The 25,799-nt window shown below is 40.1% G+C and overlaps 1 protein-coding gene across 2 annotated transcripts in view; it reads right to left on the minus strand.

Annotated features, from left to right (window-relative positions):
- The window catches only part of EXOC6B (exocyst complex component 6B), a 1,420,949-nt gene that overhangs the window by 437,794 nt on the left and 957,356 nt on the right, over window positions 1-25,799 (minus strand). For both annotated transcript variants that reach the window (XM_053704356.1, XM_053704355.1), the window contains exon 16: window positions 20,225-20,336. In XM_053704356.1, coding sequence (XP_053560331.1) covers window positions 20,225-20,336 — 112 coding nt within the window. The remainder of the gene's footprint in view (window positions 1-20,224; window positions 20,337-25,799) is intronic.

The following is a 25,799-nucleotide window of genomic DNA, read 5'->3' on the forward strand; positions in this document are numbered from 1 at the left end:
TTCTGCATGTAAAAGTTTATCATGATAACTTATTACAAACCATAGCTAAAGATAAACAGTCATAACATTAAAATAAATGAACTTAGCTTTGGTAGGACTGATATCAATCAACAGGAATCCGTTAGCATGTTCTGATTCAGGAACAGTATACGAAATATCTTGCAATATGTAATAGAAAAAAACAACATATAAAGCAAAATTATCAAATTCCTTAAATGACAGTTTCAGGAATGGGAAAAAATGCCAAATAAACAAGCCTCTAGCAACCAGAAGCAATGAAAAAGTGAGACTGAAATAATGTGAAAAAAGGTGGAGACAAGAATGACGCCCACATTTTTTGGCGCCAAGTATAACGCCCACATTATTGGCGCCAAGTACAACGCCCATATTTTTTGGCGCCAAGTATGACGCCACATCCTGTGACGCCGAAAAAAACAACGCCCACATTTTTGGCGCAAAAAAACGTCTGAAACACATATACGTCAAAAGTGACGCAACCACGAACAAACTTCCAGCGTCAATTAGGGCGCCGGAAATGACAAAAGTTTGCGCCAAGAATGACGCAATAAATTGAAGCATTTTCAGCCCCCGCGAGCCTAACAGCCCACAGGGAAAAAAAGTCAATTGAAAATTTTTTTAAGGTAAGAAAAAAATATTTATTCATATGCATTATCCCAAATAATTAAACTGACTGTCTGAAAGAAGGAATACTGATTATCCTGAATCATGGCAAATATAAGTTTAAACACATATATTTAGAACTTTACATATAAAGTGCCCAACCATAGCTTAGAGTGTCATAAATAAAATAAGACTTACTTACCCTAAGACACTCATCTACATATAGTAGATAGCCAAACCAGTACTGAAACGAGAATCAGTAGAGGTAATGGTATATAAGAGTATATCGTCGATCTGAAAAGGGAGGTAGGAGAAGAAATCTCTACGACCGATAACAGAGAACCTATGAAATAGATCCCCTAGAGGAAGACCATTGTATTCAAATAGGCAATACTCTCTTCACATCCCTCTGACATTCACTGCACTCTGAGAGGATAACCGGGCTCCAGCCTGCTGTGAAGCGCATATCAACGTAGAATCTAGCACAAACTTACTTCACCACCTCCTTGGGAGGCAAAGTTTGTAAAACTGAAATGTGGGTGTGGTGAGGGGTGTATTTATAGGCATTTTAAGGTTTGGGAAACTTTGCCCCTCCTGGTAGGAATGTATATCCCATACGTCACTAGCTCATGGACTCTTCCTAATTACATGAAAGAAACAGAACTTTCCAAGATAGAAGCTTAATATCTATGGAATGCATAGGTTCAAACGGAACCCCTTGAAGAACCTTAAGAACTAAATTAAAACTCCATGGCGGAGCAACAGGTTTAAACACAGGCTTGATTCTAACTAAAGCCTGACAGAACGACTGAACATCTGGAACATCTGCCAGACGTTTATGCAGTAGAATTGATAAAGCAGATATCTGTCCCTTTAAGGAACTAGCTGATAGCCCCTTCTCCAATCCTTCTTGAAGAAAGGACAAAATCCTAGGAATCCTTGAGTAGCCTTTGGATTCGCACCAATAAAGATATTTACGCCATAACTTATGATAAATTTTCCAGGTGAAAGGCCTTCGAGCCTGAATCAAGGTATCTATGACCGACTCAGAGAACCCACGCTTGGAAAAGATCAAGCGTTTAATCTCCAAGCAGTCAGTCACAGAGAAAAAGAGATTTGGATGCTGGAACGGACCTTGAATCAGAAGGTCCTGTCTCAGTGGCAGAGTCCATGGTGGAAGAGATGACATGTCCACCAGGTCTGCATACCAAGTCCTGCGTGGCCACGCAGGTGCTATCAAAATCACTGAAGCTCTCTCCTGTTTGATTCTGGCAATCAAACGAGGAAGGAGAGGAAATGGTGGAAACACATAAGCCAGGTTGAACGACCAGGGTACTGCTAGAGCATCCATCAGTACTGCCTGAGGATCCCTTGACCTGGACCCGTATCAAGGAAGTTTGGCATTCTGACGAGACGCCATCAGATCCAATTCTGGTGTGCCCCATTGCTGAATCAATTGTGCAAACACCTCAGGATGGAGTTCCCACTCCCCCGGATGAAAAGTCTGACGACTTAGAAAATCCGCTTCTCAGTTCTCAACTCCTGGGATATAGATTGCTGATAGATGGCAAGAGTGAGTCTCTGCCCATTGAATTATTTTGGTAACCTCTATCATCGATAGAGAACTCTTTGTTCACCACTGATGATTGATATATGCTATAGTCGTGATATTGTCCGACTGGAATCTTATGAATCTGGCCTACGCCAGCTGAGGCCACGCCTGAAGCGCGTTGAATATCGCTCTCAGTTCTAGAATATTTATCGGGAGGAGAGCCTCCTGCTGAGTCCACAATCCCTGTGCTTTCAGGGAATTCCAGACTGCACCTCAGCCCAATAGGCTGGCGTCCGTGGTCACTATGACCCACGCTGGCCTGCGGAAACACATTCCCTTGGACAGATGATCCTGTGACAACCACCAAAGAAGAGAGTCTCTGGTCTTTTGGTCCAGATTTATCTGAGGAGATAAATCTGCATAATCCCCATTCCACTGTTTGAGCATGCAAAGTTGCAGTGGTCTGAGATGCAAGCGAGCAAACGGAACTATGTCCATTGCCGCTACCATTAAGTCGATTACCTCCATACACTGAGTCACTGACGGGCGAGGAATGGAATGAAGAGCTCGGCAGATGGATAACATTTTTGATTTCCTGACCTCCGTCAGAAAAATTTTCATGTCCACCGAATCTATCAGAGTTCCCAGGAAAGGAACTCTTGTGAGAGGGATAAGTGAACTCTTTTGTATGTTCACCTTCCACCCGTGAGAACTTAGAAAAGCCACCACAATGCCCATGTGAGACTTGGCTAGCTGGAAAGTTGACGCCTGAATTAAGATATCGTCCAGATAAGGCACCACAGCTATGCCCCGCGGCCTTAGAACCGCCAGAAGGGACCCTAGCACCTTTGTGAAAATACTGGGAGCTGTGGCCAACCCGAAGGGAAGAGCCACAAACTGGTAATGCTTGTCCAGAAAGGCGAACCTGAGGAACTGGTGATGATCTTTGTGGATATGAATGTGTAGTTATGCATCCTTTAAGTTCACGGTGGTCATATATTGACCCTCCTGGATCATTTGCAAAATAGTCCGAATGATCGCCATCTTGAAGGATGGGACTCTGAGGAATTTGTTTAGGATTTTGAGATCCAAAATTGGTCTGAAGGTTCCCTCTTTTCTGGGAACCACAAACAGATTGGAGTAGAACCCCTGCCCCTGTTCTGTTTTCGGAACTGGGCAGATCACTCCCATGGTATATAAGTCTTCTACACAGCGTAAGAACGCCTCTCTTTTTGTATGGTTTACAGACAATTGAGAAAGATGGAATCTCCCCCTTGGGAGAGAATCTTTGAAATCTAGAAGATACCCCTGGGTTACTATTTCTAAAGCCCAGGAGTCCTGAACGTCTCTTGCCCAAGCCTGAGCGAAGAGAGAAAGTCTGCCCCCTACTACATCCGGTCCTGGATCGGGGGCTACCCCTTCATGCTGTCTTGGTGGCAGCAGCGGGCTTCTTGGCCTGTTTACCCTTGTTCCAAGTCTGGTTAGGTCTCCAGACTGACTTGGATTGAGCAAAATTCCACTCTTGCTTTGTGGCTGGGGAAGAGGTAGAGGGACCACCTTTGAAGTTCCGAAAAGAACGAAAATTATTTTGCTTGGTCCTCATCTTATTCGTCTTATCCTGAGGAAGGGCATGGCCTTTCCCTCCAGTGATGTCTGAAATGATCTCTTTTAGTTCAGGCCTGATTAGGGTCTTACCCTTGAAAGGGATGGCTAAAAGCTTAGCTTTTGATGACATCAGCAGACCAGGACTTAAGCCATAACGCTCTAAAATGGCAAAAACCTGAATTCTTCGCGCTAATTTAGCCAATTGAAAAGCGGCACCTGTAATAAAAGAATTAGCTAGCTTGAGAGCCCTAATTCTCTCTAGAATATCATCTAATGGGGTCTCAACCTGAAGAGCCTCTTCCAGAGCTTCAAACCAAAAGGACGCTGCAGTAGTTACAGGAACAATGCACGCTATAGGTTGGAGAAGAAAACCTTGGTGAACAAATATTTTCTTCAGAAGACCCTCTAATTTTTTATCCATAGGATCTTTGAAAGCACAACTGTCCTCGATAGGTATAGTTGTACGCTTAACCAGGGTAGAAATAGCTCCCTCCACCTTAGGGACCGTCTGCCACGAGTCCCGCACGGCGTCAGATATGGGAAACATTTTCTTAAAAGTAGGAGGGGGAGCGAACGGAATACCTGGTCTATCCCACTCCTTAGTAACAATTTCCAAAATCCTCTTAGGGACCGGAAAAACATCAGTGTAGGCAGGAACCTCTAGGAACTCTCTGTAGTTCTCTGGAACTACAATAGGGTCACAATCATCCAGAGTCGCTAAAACCTCCCTGAGCAATAAGCGGAGGTGTTTTAGTTTAAATTTAAAAGCCATCATATCTGAATCTGTCTGAGGGAACATATTTCCTGAATCAGAAATCTCTCCCCCAGCCAGCAAATCCCTCACTTCAGAACATTGTGAGGGTACATCGGATATGGCTAATAAAGCGTCAGAGGGCTCAGCGTTTGTTCTCACACCAGACCTACTGTGCTTCCCCTGCAACCCAGGCAGCTTAGATAAAACCTCTGTGAGGGTAGTATTCATAACTGCGGCCATATCTTGCAGGGTGAAAGAATTAGACGCACTAGAAGTACTTGGCGTTGCTTGTGCGGGCGTTAATGGTTGTGACACTTGGGGAGAATTAGATGGCAAAACCTGATTCTCTTCTGACTGAGAATCATCCTGCGACATACTTTTAGTAGGTAAAATATGTTCTTTACAATTTATTGACCTTTCAGTGCATGAGGGACACATTCTAAGTGGAGGTTCCACAATGGCTTCTAAACATATTGAACATTGACTTTCCTCAATGTCAGACATGTTGAACAGGCTAGTAATGACTACAAACAAGCATGAAAACACTTTATTTAGTGAAAAAAATAACAATCTTAAAAAACGGTACTGCGCCTTTAAGAGAAAAAAAAGCATACACGTTCTGCAAAACAGCCTAAACATGCACCAAATTTTTCAAAATTTTGTATGTAGACACAATATAGGTAGTTAAGATTGCAGTACAATTTTATTTAACAATTAACCCCTTAATTTGCAAACCGGATCGAAAATTGGCCCAGATCCGGAAAAAAACACTCTCGGCACCTTGCCACAGCCCTGCTGTGGCCCTAACCTGCCCTCAGGGATCGAAAATGTGGGGTAAAAGCTTTGATTTAGTACAAAACATACACCAGGGTCCTCAGGAGTTAGAGCTTGCTGATAAAACTAACTGCGCATCTGAGGCGCGAACATAGGCCCCGCCCATCTCACTCGATGTCTCCACAGCCTTAAAGAACCGCACCAGAGCGGTTATAACTAGCCATGTGGGTTCTGAGACCCAAAAGTTAAGCCATGTGTGCCCTTAATAAAGTCTGCCCAAAACGTTATTGCCCACAAAAACGTTAAAGCACTCCCAAATCAAAAAACGTTTGCTCACAAACATTTGCAATTCAGTGTCAACCATATTTGTAATCGGCCCCATATGCAAGCTAAGTAATGCCCTTCTTTTAGCTCTAGGATTACTGCTTACCCTTACCCTCCTGGGTATAATGTCAGCCTTTCTGAAATACACAGTCTCTCCAGAAAAATATGACTGAACATACCTCACTGCTGCATAGCATGAAACCGTTCCTCACACTGAAGTTTCCTGTACTCCTCAGCCTCTGTGGGAACAGCAATGGATCTTAGTTACAAATGCCAAGATCATCATCCTCCAGGCAGCAGTCTTCATCCATCTGCTGCCTGAGAGTAAATAGTACACACCGGTACCATTTAAAATAAACTCTTGCTTGAAGAAATTAAAAACGAATATTTTATCACCTCTTCCACTTTACCCTTCCTAGTACTTAGAGTAGGATAAGAGAATGACTGGGGGGTGGAGCTAAAGGAGGAGCTATATAGACAGTTCTGCTGTGGTGCTCTTTGCCACTTCCTGTTAGCAGGAGGATAATATCCCACAAGTAAAGGATAAATCTGTGGACTCATCTTACCTTTATAGAAGAAAACATAATTTATGTAAGAACTTACCTGATAAATTAATTTCTTTCATATTGGCAAGAGTCCATGAGCTAGTGACATATGGGATATACAATCCTACCAGGAGGGGCAAAGTTTCCCAAACCTCAAAATGCCTATAAATACACCCCTCACCACACCCACAATTCAGTTTAACGAATAGCCAAGCAGAGGGGTGATAAAGAAAGGAGTAGAAAGCATCAACAAAGGAAATTTGGAAATAATTGTGCTTTATACAAAAAATCATAACCACCATAAAAAGGGTGGGCCTCATGGACTCTTGCCAATATGAAAGAAATGAATTTATCAGGTAAGTTCTTACATAAATTATGTTTTCTTTCATGCAATTGTCAAGAGTCCATGAGCTAGTGACATATGGGATATCAATACCCAAGATGTGGATCTCCACTCAAGAGTCACTAGAGAGGGAGGGAATAAAATAAAAACAGCCATATTCTGCTGAAAAAAATGAATCCACAACCCAAAAAATTAAGTTTATTTCATTTTTGAAAGAAAAAGAATTAAATCAAAAGCAGAAGAATCAAACTGAAACAGCTGCCTGAAGAACTTTTCAACCAAAAACTGCTTCCAAAGAAGCAAATACATTAAAACGGTAGAATTTAGTAAATGTATGCAAAGAGGACCAAGTTGCCGCTTTGCAAATCTGATAAACTGAAGCTTCATTCTTAAAAGCCCACAAAGTGGAGACTGATCTAGTAGAATAAGCTGTAATTCTCTGAGGTGGGGCCTGACCCGACTCCAAATAAGCTTGATGAATCAAAAGTTTCAACCAAGAAGCCAAGGAAATAGCAGAAGCCTTCTGACCTTTCCTAGGACCAGAAAATAAAACAAATAGACTGGAAGTCTTCCTGAAATCTTTAGTAGCTTCCACATAATATTTCAAAGCTCTTACCACATCCAAAGAATGTAAGGATCTTTCCAAAGAATTCTTAGGATTAGGACACAAGGAAGGGACAACAATTTCTCTACTAATGTTGTTAGAATTCACAACCTTAGGTAAAAATTGAAAAGTAGTCTGCAAAACTGCCTTATCCTGAGTATCCATAAAAGGAGACTCACAAGAAACAACAGATAACTCAGAAACTCTTCTAGCAGAAGAGATGGCCAAAAGGAACAACACTTTCCAAGAAAGTAGTTTAATGTCCAAAGAATGCATAGGTTCAAATGGAGGAGCCTGTAAAGCCTTCAGAACCAAATTAAGACTCCAAGGAGGAGAAATTGATTTAATAACAGGCTTAATACGAACTAAAGCCTGTACAAAACTGTATATCAGGAAGTATAGCAATCTTTCTGTGAAATAAAACAGAAAGAGCGGATATTTGTCCTTTCAAGGAACTTGCAGACAAACCCTTATCCAAACCATCCTGAAGAAACTGTAAAATTCTAGGAATTCTAAAAGAATGCCAGGAGAATTTATGAGAAGAACACCATGAAATGTAAGTCTTCCAAACTCTATAATAAATCTTTCTAGAGACAGATTTACAAGCTTGTAACAGTTTTAATCACTGAGTCAGAGAAACCTCTATGACTTAGTACTAAGCGTTCAATTTCCATACCTTCAAATTTAATGATTTGAGATCCTGATGGAAAAAAGGACCTTGAGATAGTAGGTCTGGCCGTAACGGACGTGGCCAAGGCGGGCAACTGGACATTCGAACCAGATCCACATACCAAAACCTGTGTGGCCATGCTGGAACCACCAGCAACACAAATGATTGTTCCATGATGATTTTGGAGATCACTCTTGGAAGGAGAACTAGAGGTGGGAAAATGTAAGCAGGATGATAACACCAAGGAAATGTCAGCGCATCCACTGCTTCCGCCTGAACATCCCTGGACCTAGACAGGTATCTGGGAAGTTTCTTGTTTAGATGAGAGGCCATGAGATCTATCTCTGGAAGACCCCACAACTGAATAATCTGAGAAAACACATCTGGATGGAGAGACCACTCCCCTGGATGTTAAGTCTGGCGGCTGAGATAATCCGCCTCCCAATAGTCTACACCTGGGATATGCACCGCAGAAATTAGACAAGAGCTGGATTCTGCCCAAACAAGTATCCGAGATACTTCTTTCATAGCTTGGGGACTGTGAGTCCCACCCTGATGATTGACATATGCCACTGTTGTGATATTGTCTTTCTGAAAACAAATGAACTGTCCTCTCTTAGAAGAGGCCAAAACTGAAGAGCTCTGAGAATTGCACGGAGTTCTAAAATATTTATTGGTAATCTCGCCTCTTGAGATTTCCAGACCCCTTGTGCTGTCAGAGATCCCCAAACAGCTCCCCAACCTGAAAGACTCGCATCTGTTGTGATCACAGTCCAGGTTGGCCGAACAAAAGAAGCCCCTTGAACTAAACGATTGTGATCTATCCACCATGTCAGAGAGTGTCGTACATTGGGATTTAAGGATATTAATTGTGATATCTTTGTATAATCCCTGCACCACTGATTCAGCATACAAAGCTGTAGAGGTCTCATGTGAAAATGAGCAAAGGGGATCGCGTCCGATGCTGCAGTCATGAGACCTAAAACTTCCATGCACATAGCCACTGAAGGGAATGACTGAGACTGAAGGTGCCGGCATGCTGCGACCAATTTTAAACGTCTCTTGTCTGTTAGAGACAGAGTCATGGACACTGAATCTATCTGGTAGCCTAAAAAAGGTGACCCTTGTCTGAGGAATCAAGAAACTTTTTGGTAAATTGATCCTCCAACCATGTTTCCGAAGAAACAACACTAGTTGATTCGTGTGAGATTCTGCAGTACGTAAAGACTGAGTTAGTACCAAGATATCGTCCAAATAAGGAAACACTGCAATACCCTGTTCTCTGATTACAGAGAGTAGGGCACCCAGAACCTTTGAAAAGATTCTTGGAGCTGTTGCTAGGCCAAATGGAAGAGCAACAAATTGGTAATGCTTGTTTAGAAAAGAGAATCTCAGAAACTGATAATGTTCTGGATGAATCGGAATATGAAGGTATGCATCCTGCAAGTCTATTGTGGACATATAATGTCCTTGCTGAACAAAAGGCAGAATAGTCCTTATAGTCACCATTTTGAAAGTTGGTACTCTTAAATAACGATTCAAAATTTTCAGATCCAGAACTGGTCTGAATAAGTTTTCCTTATTTGGTACAATGAATAGATTTTAATAAAACCCCAAACCTTGTTCCTGAGGAGGAACTGGCATGATTACCCCTGAAGACTCCAGGTCTGAAACACACTTCAGGAAAGCCTGAGCTTTTACTGGATTTGCTGGGATACGTGAGAGAAAAAATCTTCTCACAGGAGGTCTTACTCTGAATCCTATTCGATACCCTTGAGAGACAATGCTCTGAATCCATTGATTTTGGAAGATTTTATCCAAATATTCTTGAAAAACCTTAATCTGCCCCCTACCAGCTGAGCTGGAATGAGGGCCGCACCTTCATGCGGACTTAGGGGCTGACTTTGGTTTCCTAAATGGCTTGAATTTATTCCAATTTGAGGAAGGCTTCCAATTGGAAGCAGACTCCTTGGGGGGAGGATTGAGGTTTTGTTCCTTATTCTGACGAAAGGAACGAAAACAGTTAGAAGCCTTAGATTTACCCTTAGGTTTTTTATCCTGAGGCAGAAAAACTCCCTTTCCCCCAGTGACAGTTGAAATAATAGAATCCAACTGAGAACCAAATAAATTATCACCTTGGAAAGAAAGAGATAGTCATTTAGATTTAGATGTCATATCAGCATTCCAAGATTTAAGCCACAAAGCTCTTCTAGCTAATATAGCTAAAGACATGGATCTAACATCAATTTTGATATCAAAAATGACATCACAAATAAAATGATTAGCATATTGCAGTAAGTGAATAATGCTAGATAAGTCAGAATCCAATTCCTGTTGCGCTAAATTCTCCCACCAGAAAGTTGATGCAGCCGCAACATCAGCTAAAGAAATTGCAGGTCTGAGAAGATGACCTGAATATAAATAGGCCTTCCTTAGATAAGATTCAAGCTTCCTATATAAAGGATCCTTAAAGAAAGTACTATCTTCCATAGGAATAGTGGTACGTTTAGCAAGAGTAGAAATAGCCCCATCAACTTTGGGGATCTTTTCCCAAAACTCTAAAGATTTTGCTGGTAAAGGATACAATTTTTTAAACCTTGAAGAAGGAATAAAAGAAGTACCTGGCTTATTCCATTCCCTAGAAATCATATCAGAAAGCCCCAGGAATAGGAAAAACCCCTGGAGAAACCACAGGAGGTTTAAAAACAGCATTTAAACGTTTATTAGACTGAACGTCAATAGGACTGGTTACCTCAATATCCAAAGTAATTAACACTTCTTTTAATATATACTTATTTTAAATAAATAAGTAGATTTCTCAGTGTCAATGTTTGAGGAAGGATCTTCTGTATCAGATAGATCCTCATCAGAAGAGGATAAATTATTATGTTGTTGGTCATTTGAAATTTCATCAACTAAATGAGAAGTTTTAAAAGACCTTTTACGTTTATTAGAAGGTGGAAATGCAGACAAAGCCTTCAAGATAGAATCAGAAACAAATTCTTTAAAATTTACAGGTATATCATGCACATTAGAAGTTGAAGGAAATACAACTGGCAATGTACTATTACTGATGGATACACTATCTGCATGTAAAACTATTACAAATGACATTCGGCAAAAATAATTTCAACAATTTTACAACAAATGCACATAGCTTTAGTAGAACCAATGTCAGGCAGCAATGTTCCAGCAGAAACTTCTGAGGCAGGATCAGATTGAGACATCTTGCAAAATGTAAGAGAAAAAAACAACATATAAAGCAAAATTATCTATTTCCTTATATGACAGTTTCAGGAATGGGAAAAAATGCAAATAGCATAGGCCTCTGATAGAGAAAAAAGCAAGAGGCAAACATCAATGGGGTATTGAAATAATGAAAAAGTTTGGCGCCAAGTATGACGCACAACGTAACGTAAACTTTTTGGCGCCAAAAATAACTGGAAATGAAACACTCGCGTCACTAATGACGCAACCGTGTGAAAGGTCTCTGCATCAAGTATGTTGCCGGAAATGACGAAGTTGCGTCAGACGTATTTTTCGGCGCCAAAAATATTTTCGCGCCAAGAATGACGCAATAAAGTTTAGCATTTGACTCACCCGCAGGCCAAATGCCGCCCGCAATTTGCAAGAAGTAGTCAATTGAAAAAAGACTAAACCCCAGGTAAGAAAAAAATTTCTTTTAAAACACAATTTATGCTTACCTGATAAATTTATTTCTCTTGTGGTGTATCCAGTCCACGGATCATCCATTACTTGTTGGATATTCTCATTCCCAACAGGAAGTTGCAAGAGGACACCCACAGCAGAGCTGTAATATAGCTCCTCCCCTAACTGTCATAGCCAGTCATTCGACCGAAAACAAGCCGAGAAAGGAGGAACCATAGGGTGTAGTGGTTACTGTAGTTTAAATTTAAAAATTACCTGCCTTAAAATGACAGGGCGGGCCGTGGACTGGATACACCACAAGAGAAATAAATTTATCAGGTAAGCATAAATTGTGTTTTCTCTTGTAAGGTGTATCCAGTCCACGGATCATCCATTACTTGTGGGATACCAATACCAAAGCTAAAGTACACGGATGAAGGGAGGGACAAGGCAGGAACTTAAATGGAAGTAACCACTGCCTGTAAAACCTTTCTCCCAAATATAGCCTCCGAAGAAGCAAAAGTATCAAATTTGTAAAATTTTGAAAAAGTATGAAGCGAAGACCAAGTCGCCGCCTTGCAAATCTGTTCAACAGAAGCCTCATTTTTAAAGGCCCAAGTGGAAGCCACAGCTCTAGTGGAATGAGCTGTAATCCTTTCAGGAGGCTGCTGTCCAGCAGTCTCATAGGCTAAGCGGATTAAGCTTCTTAGCCAAAAAGAAAAAGAGGTTGCCAAAGCCTTTTGACCTCTCCTCTGTCCAGAGTAGACAACAAACAAAGCAGATGTTTGACGAAAATCTTTAGTAGCTTGTAAGTAAAACTTTAAAGCACAGACCACGTCCAGATTGTGTAACACAAGGATGGAACCACAATCTCTTGATTGATATTCTTGTTAGATACCACCTTAGGTAAGAACCCAGGTTTGGTACGCAGGACTACCTTATCCGTATGAAAAATCAGATAAGGAGAATCACATTGTAAGGCAGATAGCTCAGAGACTCTACGAGCCGAGGAAATAGCTACCAAAAAAAAAAAGAACTTTCCAAGATAAAAGTTTGATATCTATGGAATGAAGAGGTTCAAACGGAACTCCTTGAAGAACCTTAAGAACCAAGTTTAAGCTCCATGGTGGAGCAACAGGTTTAAACACAGGCTTGATTCAAACTAAAGCCTGACAAAATGCCTGAACGTCTGGAACATCTGCCAGACGCTAGTGCAAAAGAATAGACAGAGCAAAAATCTGTCCCTTTAAGAAACTAGCTGACAATCCTTTTTCCAAACCTTCTTGGAGAAAAGATAAAATCCTAGGAATCCTGACCTTACTCCATGAGTAACCCTTGGATTCACACCAATAAAGATATCTACGCCATACCTTATGGTAAATTGTCCTGGTGACGGGCTTTCGTGCCTGTATTAAGGTATCAATAACTGACTCGGAGAAGCCATGCTTTGATCAAATCAAGCATTCAATCTCCAGGCAGTCAGCCTCAGAGAAATTAGATTTGGATGGTTGAAAGGACCCTGAAGTAGAAGGTCCTGTCTCAGAGGCAGAGACCATGGTGGAAAGGATGACATGTCCACTAGATCTGCATACCAGGTCCTGCGTGGCCACGCAGGTGCTATCAGAATCACCGATGCTCTCTCCTGCTTGATCTTGGCAATCAGTCGAGGGAGCAGAGGAAACGGTGGAAACACATAAGCCAGGTTGAAAGACCAGGGCGCTGCTTGAGTATCTATCAGTGTCGCCTTGGGCTCCCTGGACCTGGATCCGTAACACGGAAGCTTGGCGTTCTGGCGAGACGCCATGAGATCCAGTTCTGGTTTGCCCCAACGGAGAATCAGTTGTGCAAATACCTCCGGATGGAGTTCCCACTCTCCCGGATGAAAAGTCTGATGACTTAGAAAATCCGCCTCCCAGTGCTCTACACCTGGGATATGGATAGCTGATAGGTGGCAAGAGTGAATCTCTGCCCAGTGAATTATTTTTGAAACTTCTAACATCTCTAGGGAACTTCTTGTTCCCCCTCGATGGTTGATGTAAGCTACAGTCGTGATGTTGACTGACTGAAATCTGATGTACCTCAGAGTTGCTAACTGAGGCCAAACCTGAAGAGCCTTGAATATCGCTCTTAGTTCCAGAATATTTATTGGAAGGAGAGACTCCTCCTGAGTCCACGATCCCTGAGCCTTCAGGGAGTTCCAGACTGCACCCCAACCTAGAAGGCTGGCATTTGTTGTTACAATAGTCCAATCTGGCCTGCGAAGGTCATACCTTTGGACAGATGGACCCGAGAGAGCCACCAGGGAAGAGGATCCCTGGTCTCTTGGTCCAGATTCAGTTGAGGGGCCAAATCTGTGTAATCCCCGCTCCACTGACTGAGCCTGCATAGTTGCAGCGGTCTGAGATGTAAGCGTGCAAACGGCACTATGTCCATTGCCGCTACCATTAAGCCGATTACTTCCATACACTGAGCCACCAAAGGGCGCGGAATGGACTGAAGAACCCGACAGGAATTTAGAAGCTTTGATAACCTGGACTCCGTCAAGGTAAATTTTCATTTCTACAGAATCTATCAGAGTCCCTAGAAAGGAAACTCTTGTGAGTGGGGATAGAGAACACTTTTCCTCGTTCACTTTCCACCCATGCGACCTCAGAAATGCCAGTACTACGTCCGTATGAGACTTGGCAATTTGGAAGTTTGACGTCTGTATCAGGATGTCATCTAAATAAGGGGCTACTGCTATGCCCCGCGGCCTTAAGACCGCCAAAAGCGACCCTAGAACCTTTGTAAAGATTCTTGGGGCTGTAGCTAATCCAAAGGGAAGAGCTACAACTGGTAATGCCTGTCTTGAAAGGCAAACCTGAGAAACCGATGATGATCTTTTTGTATCGGAATGTGAAGATAAGCATCCTTTAGATCCACTGTAATCATATATTGACCCTCCTGGATCAGTGGTAGGATGGTACGAATAGTTTCCATCTTGAACGACGGAACTTTGAGGAATTTGTTTAAGATCTTTAGATCCAAAATCGGTCTGAAGGTTCCCTCTTTTTTGGGAACCACAAACAGATTTGAGTAAAAACCCTGTTCCTGTTCCTCCTTTGGAACTGGATGGATCACTCCCATAACTAGGAGGTCTCGTACACAGTGTAAGAATGCCTCACTCTTTATCTGGTTTGCAGATAATTGTGAAAGGTGAAATATCCCTTTTGGGGGGGAAGCTTTGAAGTCCAGAAGATATCCCTGGGATATAATTTCCAACGCCCAGGGATCCTGAACATCTCTTGCCCACGCCTGGGCGAAGAGTGAAAGTCTGCCCCCTACTAGATCCGTTACCGGATAGGGGGTCGTTCCTTCATGCTGTCTTAGAGGCAGCAGCAGGCTTTTTGACCTGCTTACCTTTTTTCCAGGTCTGGTTTGGTCTCCAGACCGTCTTGGATTGAGCAAAAGTTCCCTCTTGTTTATTATTAGAGGAAGTTGATGCCGCACCTGCCTTGAAGTTTCGAAAGGCACGAAAATTAGACTGTTTGGCCCTAGATTTGGACCTGTCCTGAGGAAGGGCACAACCTTTTCCTCCCGTGATATCAGCAATAATCTCCTTCAAACCAGGCCCGAATAGGGTCTGCCCCTTGAAGGGAATGTTAAGTAGCTTAGATTTTAAAGTCAAGTCAGCTGACCATGATTTAAGCCATAGCGCTCTGCGCGCCTGTATAGCAAAACCAGAATTCTTAGCAGTTAGTTTATTCAAATGAACAATGGCATCAGAAATAAAATAATTGGCTAGCTTAAGTGCTCTAAGTTTGCCAAGTATGTCATCCAATGGAGTCTCTACCTGTAAAGCCTCATCCAGAGACTCAAACCAGTACGCCGCAGCAGCAGTGACAGGGGCAATGCATGCAATGGGCTGTAGGATAAAACCTTGTTGAATAAATATTTTCTTAAGGTAACCTTCTAATTTTTTATCCATTGGCTCTAAAAAAGCACAACTGTCCTCGACAGGGATAGTAGTACGCTTTTCTAGAGTAGAAACTGCTCCCTCCACCTTAGGGACTGTCTGCCATAAGTCCCGTGTGGTGGCGTCTATTGGAAAACATTTTTCTAAAAATAGGAGGGGAAGAGAACGGCACACCTGGTCTATCCCATTCCTTATTAATAATTTCTGTAAACCTTTTAGGTATTGGAAAAACATCAGTACACACCGGCACTGCAAAGCATTTATCCAGTCTACTAAATTTCTCTGGCACTGCAATGGTATCACAGTCATTCAGAGCAGCTAAAACCTCCCTAAGTAACACGCGGAGGTGTTCAAGCTTAAATTTAAATGTAGAAATATTAGAATCAGGTATCTTTCCTGAGTCATTAACATCACCCACTGACTGAAGCTCTCCTTCCTCAGCTTCTGCATATTGTGAGGCAATATCAGACATGGTTCTTAAAGCGTCAGTATGCTCTGCATTTTGTCTCACCCCAGAGCTATCTCGCTAACCTCTAAGTTCAGGTAGTCTGGCTAATACCGCTGACAGTGTATTATCCATGACTGCCGCCATGTCTTGTAAAGTAAACGCTATGGGCGCCCTAGATGTACTTGGCGCCATTTGAGCGTGAGTCCCTTGGGCGGGAGACAAAGGGTCTGACACGTGGGGAGAGTTAGTCGGCATAACTTTCCCCTCATCAGATTCCTCTGGTGATAATTTTTTTTAAAACAGAATATGATCTTTATTGCATAAAATGAAATCAGTACATTTGGTACACATTCTAAGAGGGGGTTCCACCATGGCTTTTAAACATAATGAACAAGGAGTTTCTTCTATGTCAGACATGTTTATACAGACTAGCAATGAGACCAGCAAGCTTGGAAAACACTTTAAATCAAGTTAACAAGCAAATATAAAAAACGGTACTGTGCCTTTAAGAGAAACAAATTTTGTCAGAATTTGAAAAACAGTGAAAAAATGCAGTAAATCAAACGAAATTTTTACAGTGTATGTAATAGGCTAGCAGAGCATTGCATCCACTTGCAAATGGATGATTAACCCCTTAGTACAAAAAACGGATCAAAAAAACGAAATAGACGTTTTTTTTTTTGTTTTGTTTTTTTTAAACAGTCACAACCAACTGCCACAGCAAGCTGTGGTCCTACCTTCCCCAATAAATGACTTTGGAAAGCCTTTGAGCCCTTTAGAGATGTCCTATAGCATACAGGGGACTCCTGAGGGAAGCTGGATGTCACACTTTGTAATTTTAACTGCACCAACTGTAACTTTTATACTATAACAGTGGAAAGCCTCAGTAAAACTGTTTCTAGTCAAAATTTAAGCCAGCCATGTGGAAAAAACTAGGCCCCAATAAAGTTTTTTATCACCAATGCATATATAAAAACGATTAAACATGCCAGCAAACGTTTATATTGCAATATCATAAGGGTATTACCCCTGGGAGTAAGCATGATACCAGTCGTTATTAAATCACTGTATTCAGGCTTAACTTACATTAATCCGGTATCAGCAGCATTTTCTAGTGTTTTCCATCTCTAGAAAAAATTATAACTGCACATACCTGATAGCAGAATAAACTGCACGCCATTCTCTCGCTGAAGTTACCTCATCTGTGTAATCCCCTCAGACATATGTGAGAATAGCAATGGATCTTAGTTACAACCTGCTAAGATCATAGAAACCTCAGGCAGATTCTTCTTCTATTTACTGCCTGAGATAAAATAGCACAACTCCGGTACTATTTAAAAATAACAAACTTTTGATTGAAGAAAATAAACTAACTATATTTAACCACTCTCTCCTACAACATCCTAGCTTGTTGAGAGTTGCAAGAGAATGACTGGCTATGACAGTTAGGGGAGGAGCTATATTACAGCTCTGCTGTGGGTGTCCTCTTGCAACTTCCTGTTGGGAATGAGAATATCCCACAAGTAATGGATGATCCGTGGACTGGATACACCTTACAAGAGAAAAGATGTTTATATTACCCAAATATGAAACTGACAGTCTGCAGAAGGAAATACATGAACCGGACTCATGGCAAATATAAGTACAATACATATATTTAGAACTTTATATAAATGCATAAAGTGCCAAACCATAGCTGAGGTGTCTTAAGTAATAAAAAGCATACTTACCAAAAGACACCCATCCACATATAGCAGATAGCCAAATCAGTACTGAAACAGTTCTCAGTAGAGGTAATGGTAAATTGAGATTATATCGTCGATCTGAAAAGGGAGGTAGGAGATGAATCTCTACGACCGATAACAGAGAACCTATGAAATATACCCCCGTTAGGGAAATCATTGTATTCAATAAGTGATACTCCCTTCACGTCCCTCTGACATTCGCTGTACTCTTAGAGGAATCGGGCTTCAACAATGCTGAGAAGCGCATATCAACGTAGAAATCTTAGCACAAACTTACTTCACCACCTCCATAGGAGGCAAAATTTGTAAAACTGAAATGTGGGTGTGGTGAGGGGTGTATTTATAGGCATTTTGAGGTTTGGGAAACTTTGTCCCTCCTGGTAGGATTGTATATCCCATATGTCACTAGCTCATGGACTCTTGCCAATTACATGAAAGAAAAAGGGGTTTACAGAAGAAATGGAGGAGCCTCAGGACAACTCAAAAGGGGTTGTACCTACCCCAGCAGCCAAGGCGATGTACCCCAGAGTACTTAAATATGATTCTATGAGGGTGAACGAGAAACTATTTGTACTTGTTTATTTGTTCAGAAATGTTTGAGTATAGTGAGAAGAGATAGACAAAATCCTGCACCAATTTCATGACCACATCTAGACGTTCCTAAACATGAAAATCAAACACCCGGATCTCATTACAATGTAATGTTTTATTTTAGCTTTGCTTATATTACTGTATATGTAATTAATTTAACTTCTTCCCATAGTTCCCCAAAAAACTGAAAACAGAATGTGGCGCTTTGTGCTACCTTTAATGGCAAAGTCATTCCCTCACAACTAGACAGTTGCTCAGTTTTTGTTACGCTGGCTTTTGATTGGGTCAATGCATTTTAAGCTGTGAAGATATTCTGGCCCAGTCTCATTCTTCACAAACATGCAAGAAATGCAAACTACACAGAGTGCTTTAAGAGGATTGCAGAGAAGCTGATCATTCAAGCAATGCTAAATTCTTAATGCCTGAACAAATTCTGTATATAGTAGTCTGCCTGCAGAATAAACATACAACGCTTGTCTGATCATGATAGCTAAGTGAACAAAAAGGTAGCAAGCTTCGGAATCTGACATTAAATCCTATTCTACTCTGGTATGTCAAATTATTTCAGTGTGTTCATTTTTTTAAATGTTTTTATTATCGCTTGAAACAACATTAGACGCATCATTACCCAGTTTTATAATTACTGATGGTGGTTTAGGTCTGCAGGTGTAGGTGGAAGGAATCTGCCTCCCCACCCCAAAACAAATCGGGTGAACGTCAGCGATTCATTTTAATCTTTATTTACATTATTATATTTTGTTCCACTACTGACAGCGTACAAATAACTTTTCATACATACTCCTACAATTGAATTTGAGTGATTTAGAAAAATTGTGCTGAAATATTCTGTACCAGATCTATTTATTTATAAAAAAACATAAGTGGCCAAAGCTCAAGGTGGCCAACATGCTACTGGTGGCCCACTCTTTCCACAAACCGTGCAATACCCCTTTGTAATGTCCACTATATTATCTGAATCTTTATATATGTAATCATTAAATATAAACTAATTCCAGGAACTATAGCTATATAGAAAAAAAGACACAGAAGAGAAATGTTATGCTTTCCCAAGAATGATTTACAAGTCTTGGTTAAAAACTTTACCAAGAATATGTGAAATTTTGAATAGAAAACAAAAAATAGCAAATATTGATCAGTCTGTTCCCTTCTTATTTGTCAATTTGTATATTGATGTTGACTATAATGAGCTACATCAGCTTCTGGATCTTTGTAAAGACACTCAGATAAGTGTACAATGCATTAAAACAATAAAATCATAACAAACGTGGTATAAAAAGCAATAAGCATAGGGCATACAGGACTTTGTATGAAAAGACCTCTGCTTAGTAATCAGGCAAACTGCCATATTAATAAACAAAGCACTTACTGCAGTTGGTATAACGGTGTTTGAACACAAGTCCTTTCTGTGACGCTAAGTCACTTGACCCTGGCATATCACAGTTGAACCAGGCTTTTTAATGATTTGCTTTACACTTACCTGAGTTTCTGTCTTCACGAAGATCCAGCATCCTTTGTGGGAACAATAATAAGATGATATACTAAGACTTGAGTTGCAGATCAATAGATAAGCGAGTATTGATATACAGATTGGTAAACAAGAAGGGAACAGAGCGAATATTATTTCCTATGTTTGAGTCATACCCAGAATTTCAGATATACATTTGAAAAGACTTAGAAAATATTTAGCTTGCAGTATTTATTTATTTTACATTTTTTGTTATCATTTACTTGGATTGACACTCTAAAAGGGACATACATATGTGATAATAAAAAGAGGACTTCAGATTCTTACACAAATTCAAACATCTTCTATGTAATAGATTCAATGTCACATTATTCTTGTGTAACTCAATTCATGTAGAGCACTTCCTTTAATCAATATGCAAGGTACCACTGTACACTGCTGCATACATATGTACAATATATAAATAATACATCATAATGCTTTCAGCACCATGTAATAAAGTCTTCAATCTAAAAGCACAGGTGAGGTCATTTGTAAGCTTCCAAAGCTGGCGTCTTACCTCTGTCAAACCAACATTCTTTCTCTTGATGACATTCTGCAGACAGTTGCTTAAAGTGCGAGTAAGTAACAAGTTTGTGGACTTTCGGATCATGTCATCAATTTCTGTGGAACTAAAATAAAAAATAAAGAATCTTTATTTATTATTTAATATAAATACCAATACACAGTAGACACCATGTGCAAACAAGTATTACATTTCTGTCAATCATGTAGGATTACCCAATACAGTGCGACTCACAGCACTTGCTGAACTTTTATATTTTAGCCTAAAGTAAGCAGCACATTTTGGTCTCCTTGATGTCAGTTTTTAACATAATAGGCCAAAGTAAAATATAATGCAAACCAAGGTTTTAACTGTTAAATATATAGTAGCATTGGTCTCTTGAGAAAATTCTGCTGAATTATTAGATATAAAACTTTGGAGAAAATTCGCTCTCTGACCCCTCAAGTAGCTTTATTACATCATACATTAAAGGGGATTCTTCACCCCATCTTAAATTAGTACAAATGATATGTACGATCACTTGAATTTGCATAGTAAAACATTGGAAATCTTCCATTCTGAATTGTTTGTTCATTGAGCGTAAAGCCCAATACTATTATGATTTGATACTGTTTCACTAATACTTGATAAAAAACATAATTTATGCTTACCTGATACATTTATTTCTCTTGTAGTGTATCCAGTCCACGGATCATCCATTACTTGTGGGATATTCTCCTTCCCAACAGGAAGTTGCAAGAGGATCACCCACAGCAGAGCTGCTATATAGCTCCTCCCCTCACTGCCATATCCAGTCATTCGACCGAAACAAGACGAGAAAGGAGAAACCATAGGGTGCAGTGGTGACTGTAGTTTAATTAAAATTTAGACCTGCCTTAAAAGGACAGGGCGGGCCGTGGACTGGATACACTACAAGAGAAATAAATTTATCAGGTAAGCATAAATTATGTTTTCTCTTGTTAAGTGTATCCAGTCCACGGATCATCCATTACTTGTGGGATACCAATACCAAAGCTAAAGTACACGGATGATGGGAGGGACAAGGCAGGAACTTAAACGGAAGGAACCACTGCCTGTAGAACCTTTCTCCCAAAAACAGCCTCTGAAGAAGCAAAAGTGTAAAATTTGTAAAATTATGAAAAGGTGTGAAGCGAAGACCAAGTCGCAGCCTTGCAAATCTGTTCAACAGAGGCCTCATTTTTAAAGGCCCAGGTGGAAGCCACAGCTCTAGTAGAATGAGCTGTAATCCTTTCAGGGGGCTGCTGTCCAGCAGTCTCATAGGCTAAGCGTATTATGCTCCGAAGCCAAAAGGAGAGAGAGGTTGCCGAAGCTTTTTGACCTCTCCTCTGTCCAGAGTAAACAACAAACAGGGCAGATGTTTGACTAAAATCTTTAGTAGCCTGTAAGTAAAACTTGCAGAAGTAAAAGATAAAAAAAGAAGGCGCCACCATAGTGCACAATCAGATGATTATAACACGCCAAATATATAAGTAAGACCGTACTTACAAGCTGTATGACACTTGAGAAGTGTCACAAATGCCTTCTGGACTGTTGGGAGTCGTCCAGCTAACTCACACTGATAGATATCGGAATTTCTCTGAAGTCGTCCAGCTAACTCACACTGGTGGATATCGAAATTGCTCTGGAGTGTGGGAGCGGCGATAGCAAACAGCATGCAGTATCCAGCCACAGGCTTTTCACAGAGCCGGTTCGTCTAATACTTGTCCACTGTTATGGTAGATACACTAGTAGATATAATGTATCAAATGGATCAAAGTGTTGAATTAAAATGTTGAATAAATGAATGGATAAAAGATAATTCGTAGCAAAAAGTCTTGTAAAAGCAAACAGACTTTATTAGGAGTATAGCAGCACAACGTTTCTCGGTCTCTCCTGACCGTTTCCTCAGGTGCAATATACATAATAATTAAAACCACGAACTTATATTGCCGAGTTTTCGGCGTCTTCTAGAAGGAACAGCGCATGCGTGGAGGTGTGACCACTACTGGAGCTGCCATTGGTTATCATTGTCCAATGGTAGAAGGGATAGTATTCAAGCCTCTGTGTGATATAGACAGCATGAGTAAAACACTGCTAATAGTGTCAGATATACAAAATCAAACCATGCAGGGATCAACTATCCGAGCATGTCGTTGGATCGTGTGTAATATATATATTGATCCATTAAGTATTAGTCTAATAAATGAAAATAAATGGTTATTATAAAAAATATATATATATATATTTCCAATAGGAAGCTCTTAGTGGTGACACCAATCGCGCAACTTAAAAACAAACATTTAAGCAGGTAAAGCTAGAATATCTGTCAGTCTAGATGCAAGTAATATATTATTAACTTAATATACAACATAAAACTATAAACAGCAGCTTCATGTAAGAAGCCTATGTTTATATTTCTAAAACATAAATGAAATTGAAAGTATACACGCAAATATAGCACAACCAGTTGTAAAACTAGATAAAAAAATAATAAGTACAGATAAAACCTACTTAAAGAACATATATATAAAAAAATGCATATATACACATGTGCCAGTACACGTCTGTATCACGTGTTAAATATCTAACTATACATGCATGTATGCATACATACACGTCTCAAATCTCATGAGTATGGCTGAAACCACAACCCAAAAGGCATCACACATGAAATACAATATATCTGTCAAATACCAGTCAGGTTATATCTGTATTGTTAGCACTAGGTATAATAAATAAATAAGAATCCCATCAATGTAATCAACATAATATATATTAAAAAGGGGTGAAAATAATACTAATCAGAATTCAATTAAAATATTAAAAACAGTTTAGTTAAAAGCTGCCATATCAATATTGGCATTGAGACCACCAGGGGACAAACTTTTGAGTTTCCATATCCAAAAGGTCTCCCTTTGTCTCAAATGTAAAAACCTGTTTCTGCCCCACTTGGGTAAGATCTGTTCTAATGGAAATATGGAAAAACAATCAGATGGTGTGGAGTGGCAAAGACTAGCATGTTTGGGGATACTGTGGTTTCTGATTTTGTTTTCTATATTTCTTTTGTGTTCCCCCCACCTCCAGGCCCCTAAAAAAGAGGTGGGGGGAACACAAAAGAAATATAGAAAACAAAATCAGAAACCACAGTATCCCCAAACATGCTAGTCTTTGCCACTCCACACCATCTGATTGTTTTTCCATATTTCCATTAGAACAGATCTTACCCAAGTGGGGCAGAAACAGGTTTTTACATTTGAGACAAAGGGAGACCTTTTGGATATGGAAACTCAAAAGTTTGTCCCCTGGTGGTCTCAATGCCAATATTGATATGGTAGCTTTTAACTAAACTGTTTTTAATATTTTAATTGAATTCTGATTAGTATTATTTTCACCCCTTTTTAATATATATTATGTTGATTACATTGATGGGATTCTTATTTATTTATTATACCTAGTGCTAACAATACAGATATAACCTGACTGGTATTTGACAGATATATTGTATTTCATGTGTGATGCCTTTTGGGTTGTGGTTTCAGCCATACTCATGAGATTTGAGACGTGTATGTATGCATACATGCATGTATAGTTAGATATTTAACACGTGATACAGACGTGTACTGGCACATGTGTATATATGCATTTTTTTATATATATGTTCTTTAAGTAGGTTTTATCTGTACTTATTATTTTTTTATCTAGTTTTACAACTGGTTGTGCTATATTTGCGTGTATACTTTCAATTTCATTTATGTTTTAGAAATATAAACATAGGCTTCTTACATGAAGCTGCTGTTTATAGTTTTATGTTGTATATTAAGTTAATAATATATTACTTGCATCTAGACTGACAGATATTCTAGCTTTACCTGCTTAAATGTTTGTTTTTAAGTTGCGCGATTGGTGTCACCACTAAGAGCTTCCTATTGGAAATATATATATATATATTTTTTATAATAACCATTTATTTTCATTTATTAGACTAATACTTAATGGATCAATATATATATTACACACGATCCAACGACATGCTCGGATAGTTGATCCCTGCATGGTTTGATTTTGTATATCTGACACTATTAGCAGTGTTTTACTCATGCTGTCTATATCACACAGAGGCTTGAATACTATCCCTTCTACCATTGGACAATGATAACCAATGGCAGCTCCAGTAGTGGTCACACCTCCACGCATGCGCTGTTCCTTCTAGAAGACGCCGAAAACTCGGCAATATAATTTCGTGGTTTTAATTATTATGTATATTGCACCTGAGGAAACGGTCAGGAGAGACCGAGAAACGTTGTGCTGCTATACTCCTAATAAAGTCTGTTTGCTTTTACAAGACTTTTTGCCACGAATTATCTTTAATCCATTCATTTATTCAACATTTTAATTCAACACTTTGATCCATTTGATACATTATATCTACTAGTGTATCTACCATAACAGTGGACAAGTATTAGACGAACCGGCTCTGTGAAAAGCCTGTGGCTGGATACTGCATGCTGTTTGCTATCGCCGCTCCCACACTCCAGAGCAATTTCGATATCCACCAGTGTGAGTTAGCTGGACGACTTCAGAGAAATTCCGATATCTATCAGTGTGAGTTAGCTGGACGACTCCCAACAGTCCAGAAGGCATTTGTGACACTTCTCAAGTGTCATACAGCTTGTAAGTACGGTCTTACTTATATATTTGGCGTGTTATAATCATCTGATTGTGCACTATGGTGGCGCCTTCTTTTTTTATCTTTTACTTCTGCAGAATTTAACATCTTGGGACACCGACAAGAATTTCGAAGAAGCAGCCTGCCATCCGCTCCAGATATCAGAATCTGGATTATGGACTAGATGAACTGTCCAATATCACATTTCCATCATCTACAATATTGGTTTGATTGGGACTTTTTCCACACTGTATATATTTTGCAGTTTTCACTCTTGTATTTATATATACAGGGGTACCTTATTATATTACACTATATGTTGGTTTTTTCACTTTTATTCCTATATAGGTATTTGGCGCACTGGTTTCTTTTCACATTTATTACTTGTAAGTAAAACTTCAAGACACGGACTACGTCCAGATTATGCAAAAGACGTTCCTTCTTTAAAGAAGGATTAGGACACAATTATGGAACAACAATCTCTTGATTGATATTCCTGTTAGAAACCACCTTAGGTAAAAACCCAGGTTTGGTACGCAGAACTACCTTGTCTGAATGAAAAATCAGATAAGGAGAATCACAATGTAAGGCAGATAACTCAGAGACTCTTCGAGCCGAGGAAATAGCCATCAAAAACAGAACTTTCCAAGATAAAAGTTTAATATCAATGGAATGAATGGCAGGGGCGGTTCTACACAGGGGCCCACAGGGGCCAGTGCCCCTGTAAAAATGTCCCTGGCCCCCCCTGTGGCCCCCCTGAGCTGGCCACTGAGCTGACTGAAAAATACCGGACAAGATCAAGGATATTTATCTGCTTCCCTGTCCCTGAAACGCTGTCTAGTTAAAGCGTGGGGTTAACAAAGTGAAAGTAACAAAGTAAAACTTGTGCCCCCTCCCCTTTCA

The sequence above is a fragment of the Bombina bombina genome, chromosome 2 (assembly GCF_027579735.1).
Source record: "Bombina bombina isolate aBomBom1 chromosome 2, aBomBom1.pri, whole genome shotgun sequence".
In the NCBI taxonomy this organism is placed as follows: Eukaryota; Metazoa; Chordata; class Amphibia; order Anura; family Bombinatoridae; genus Bombina; species Bombina bombina.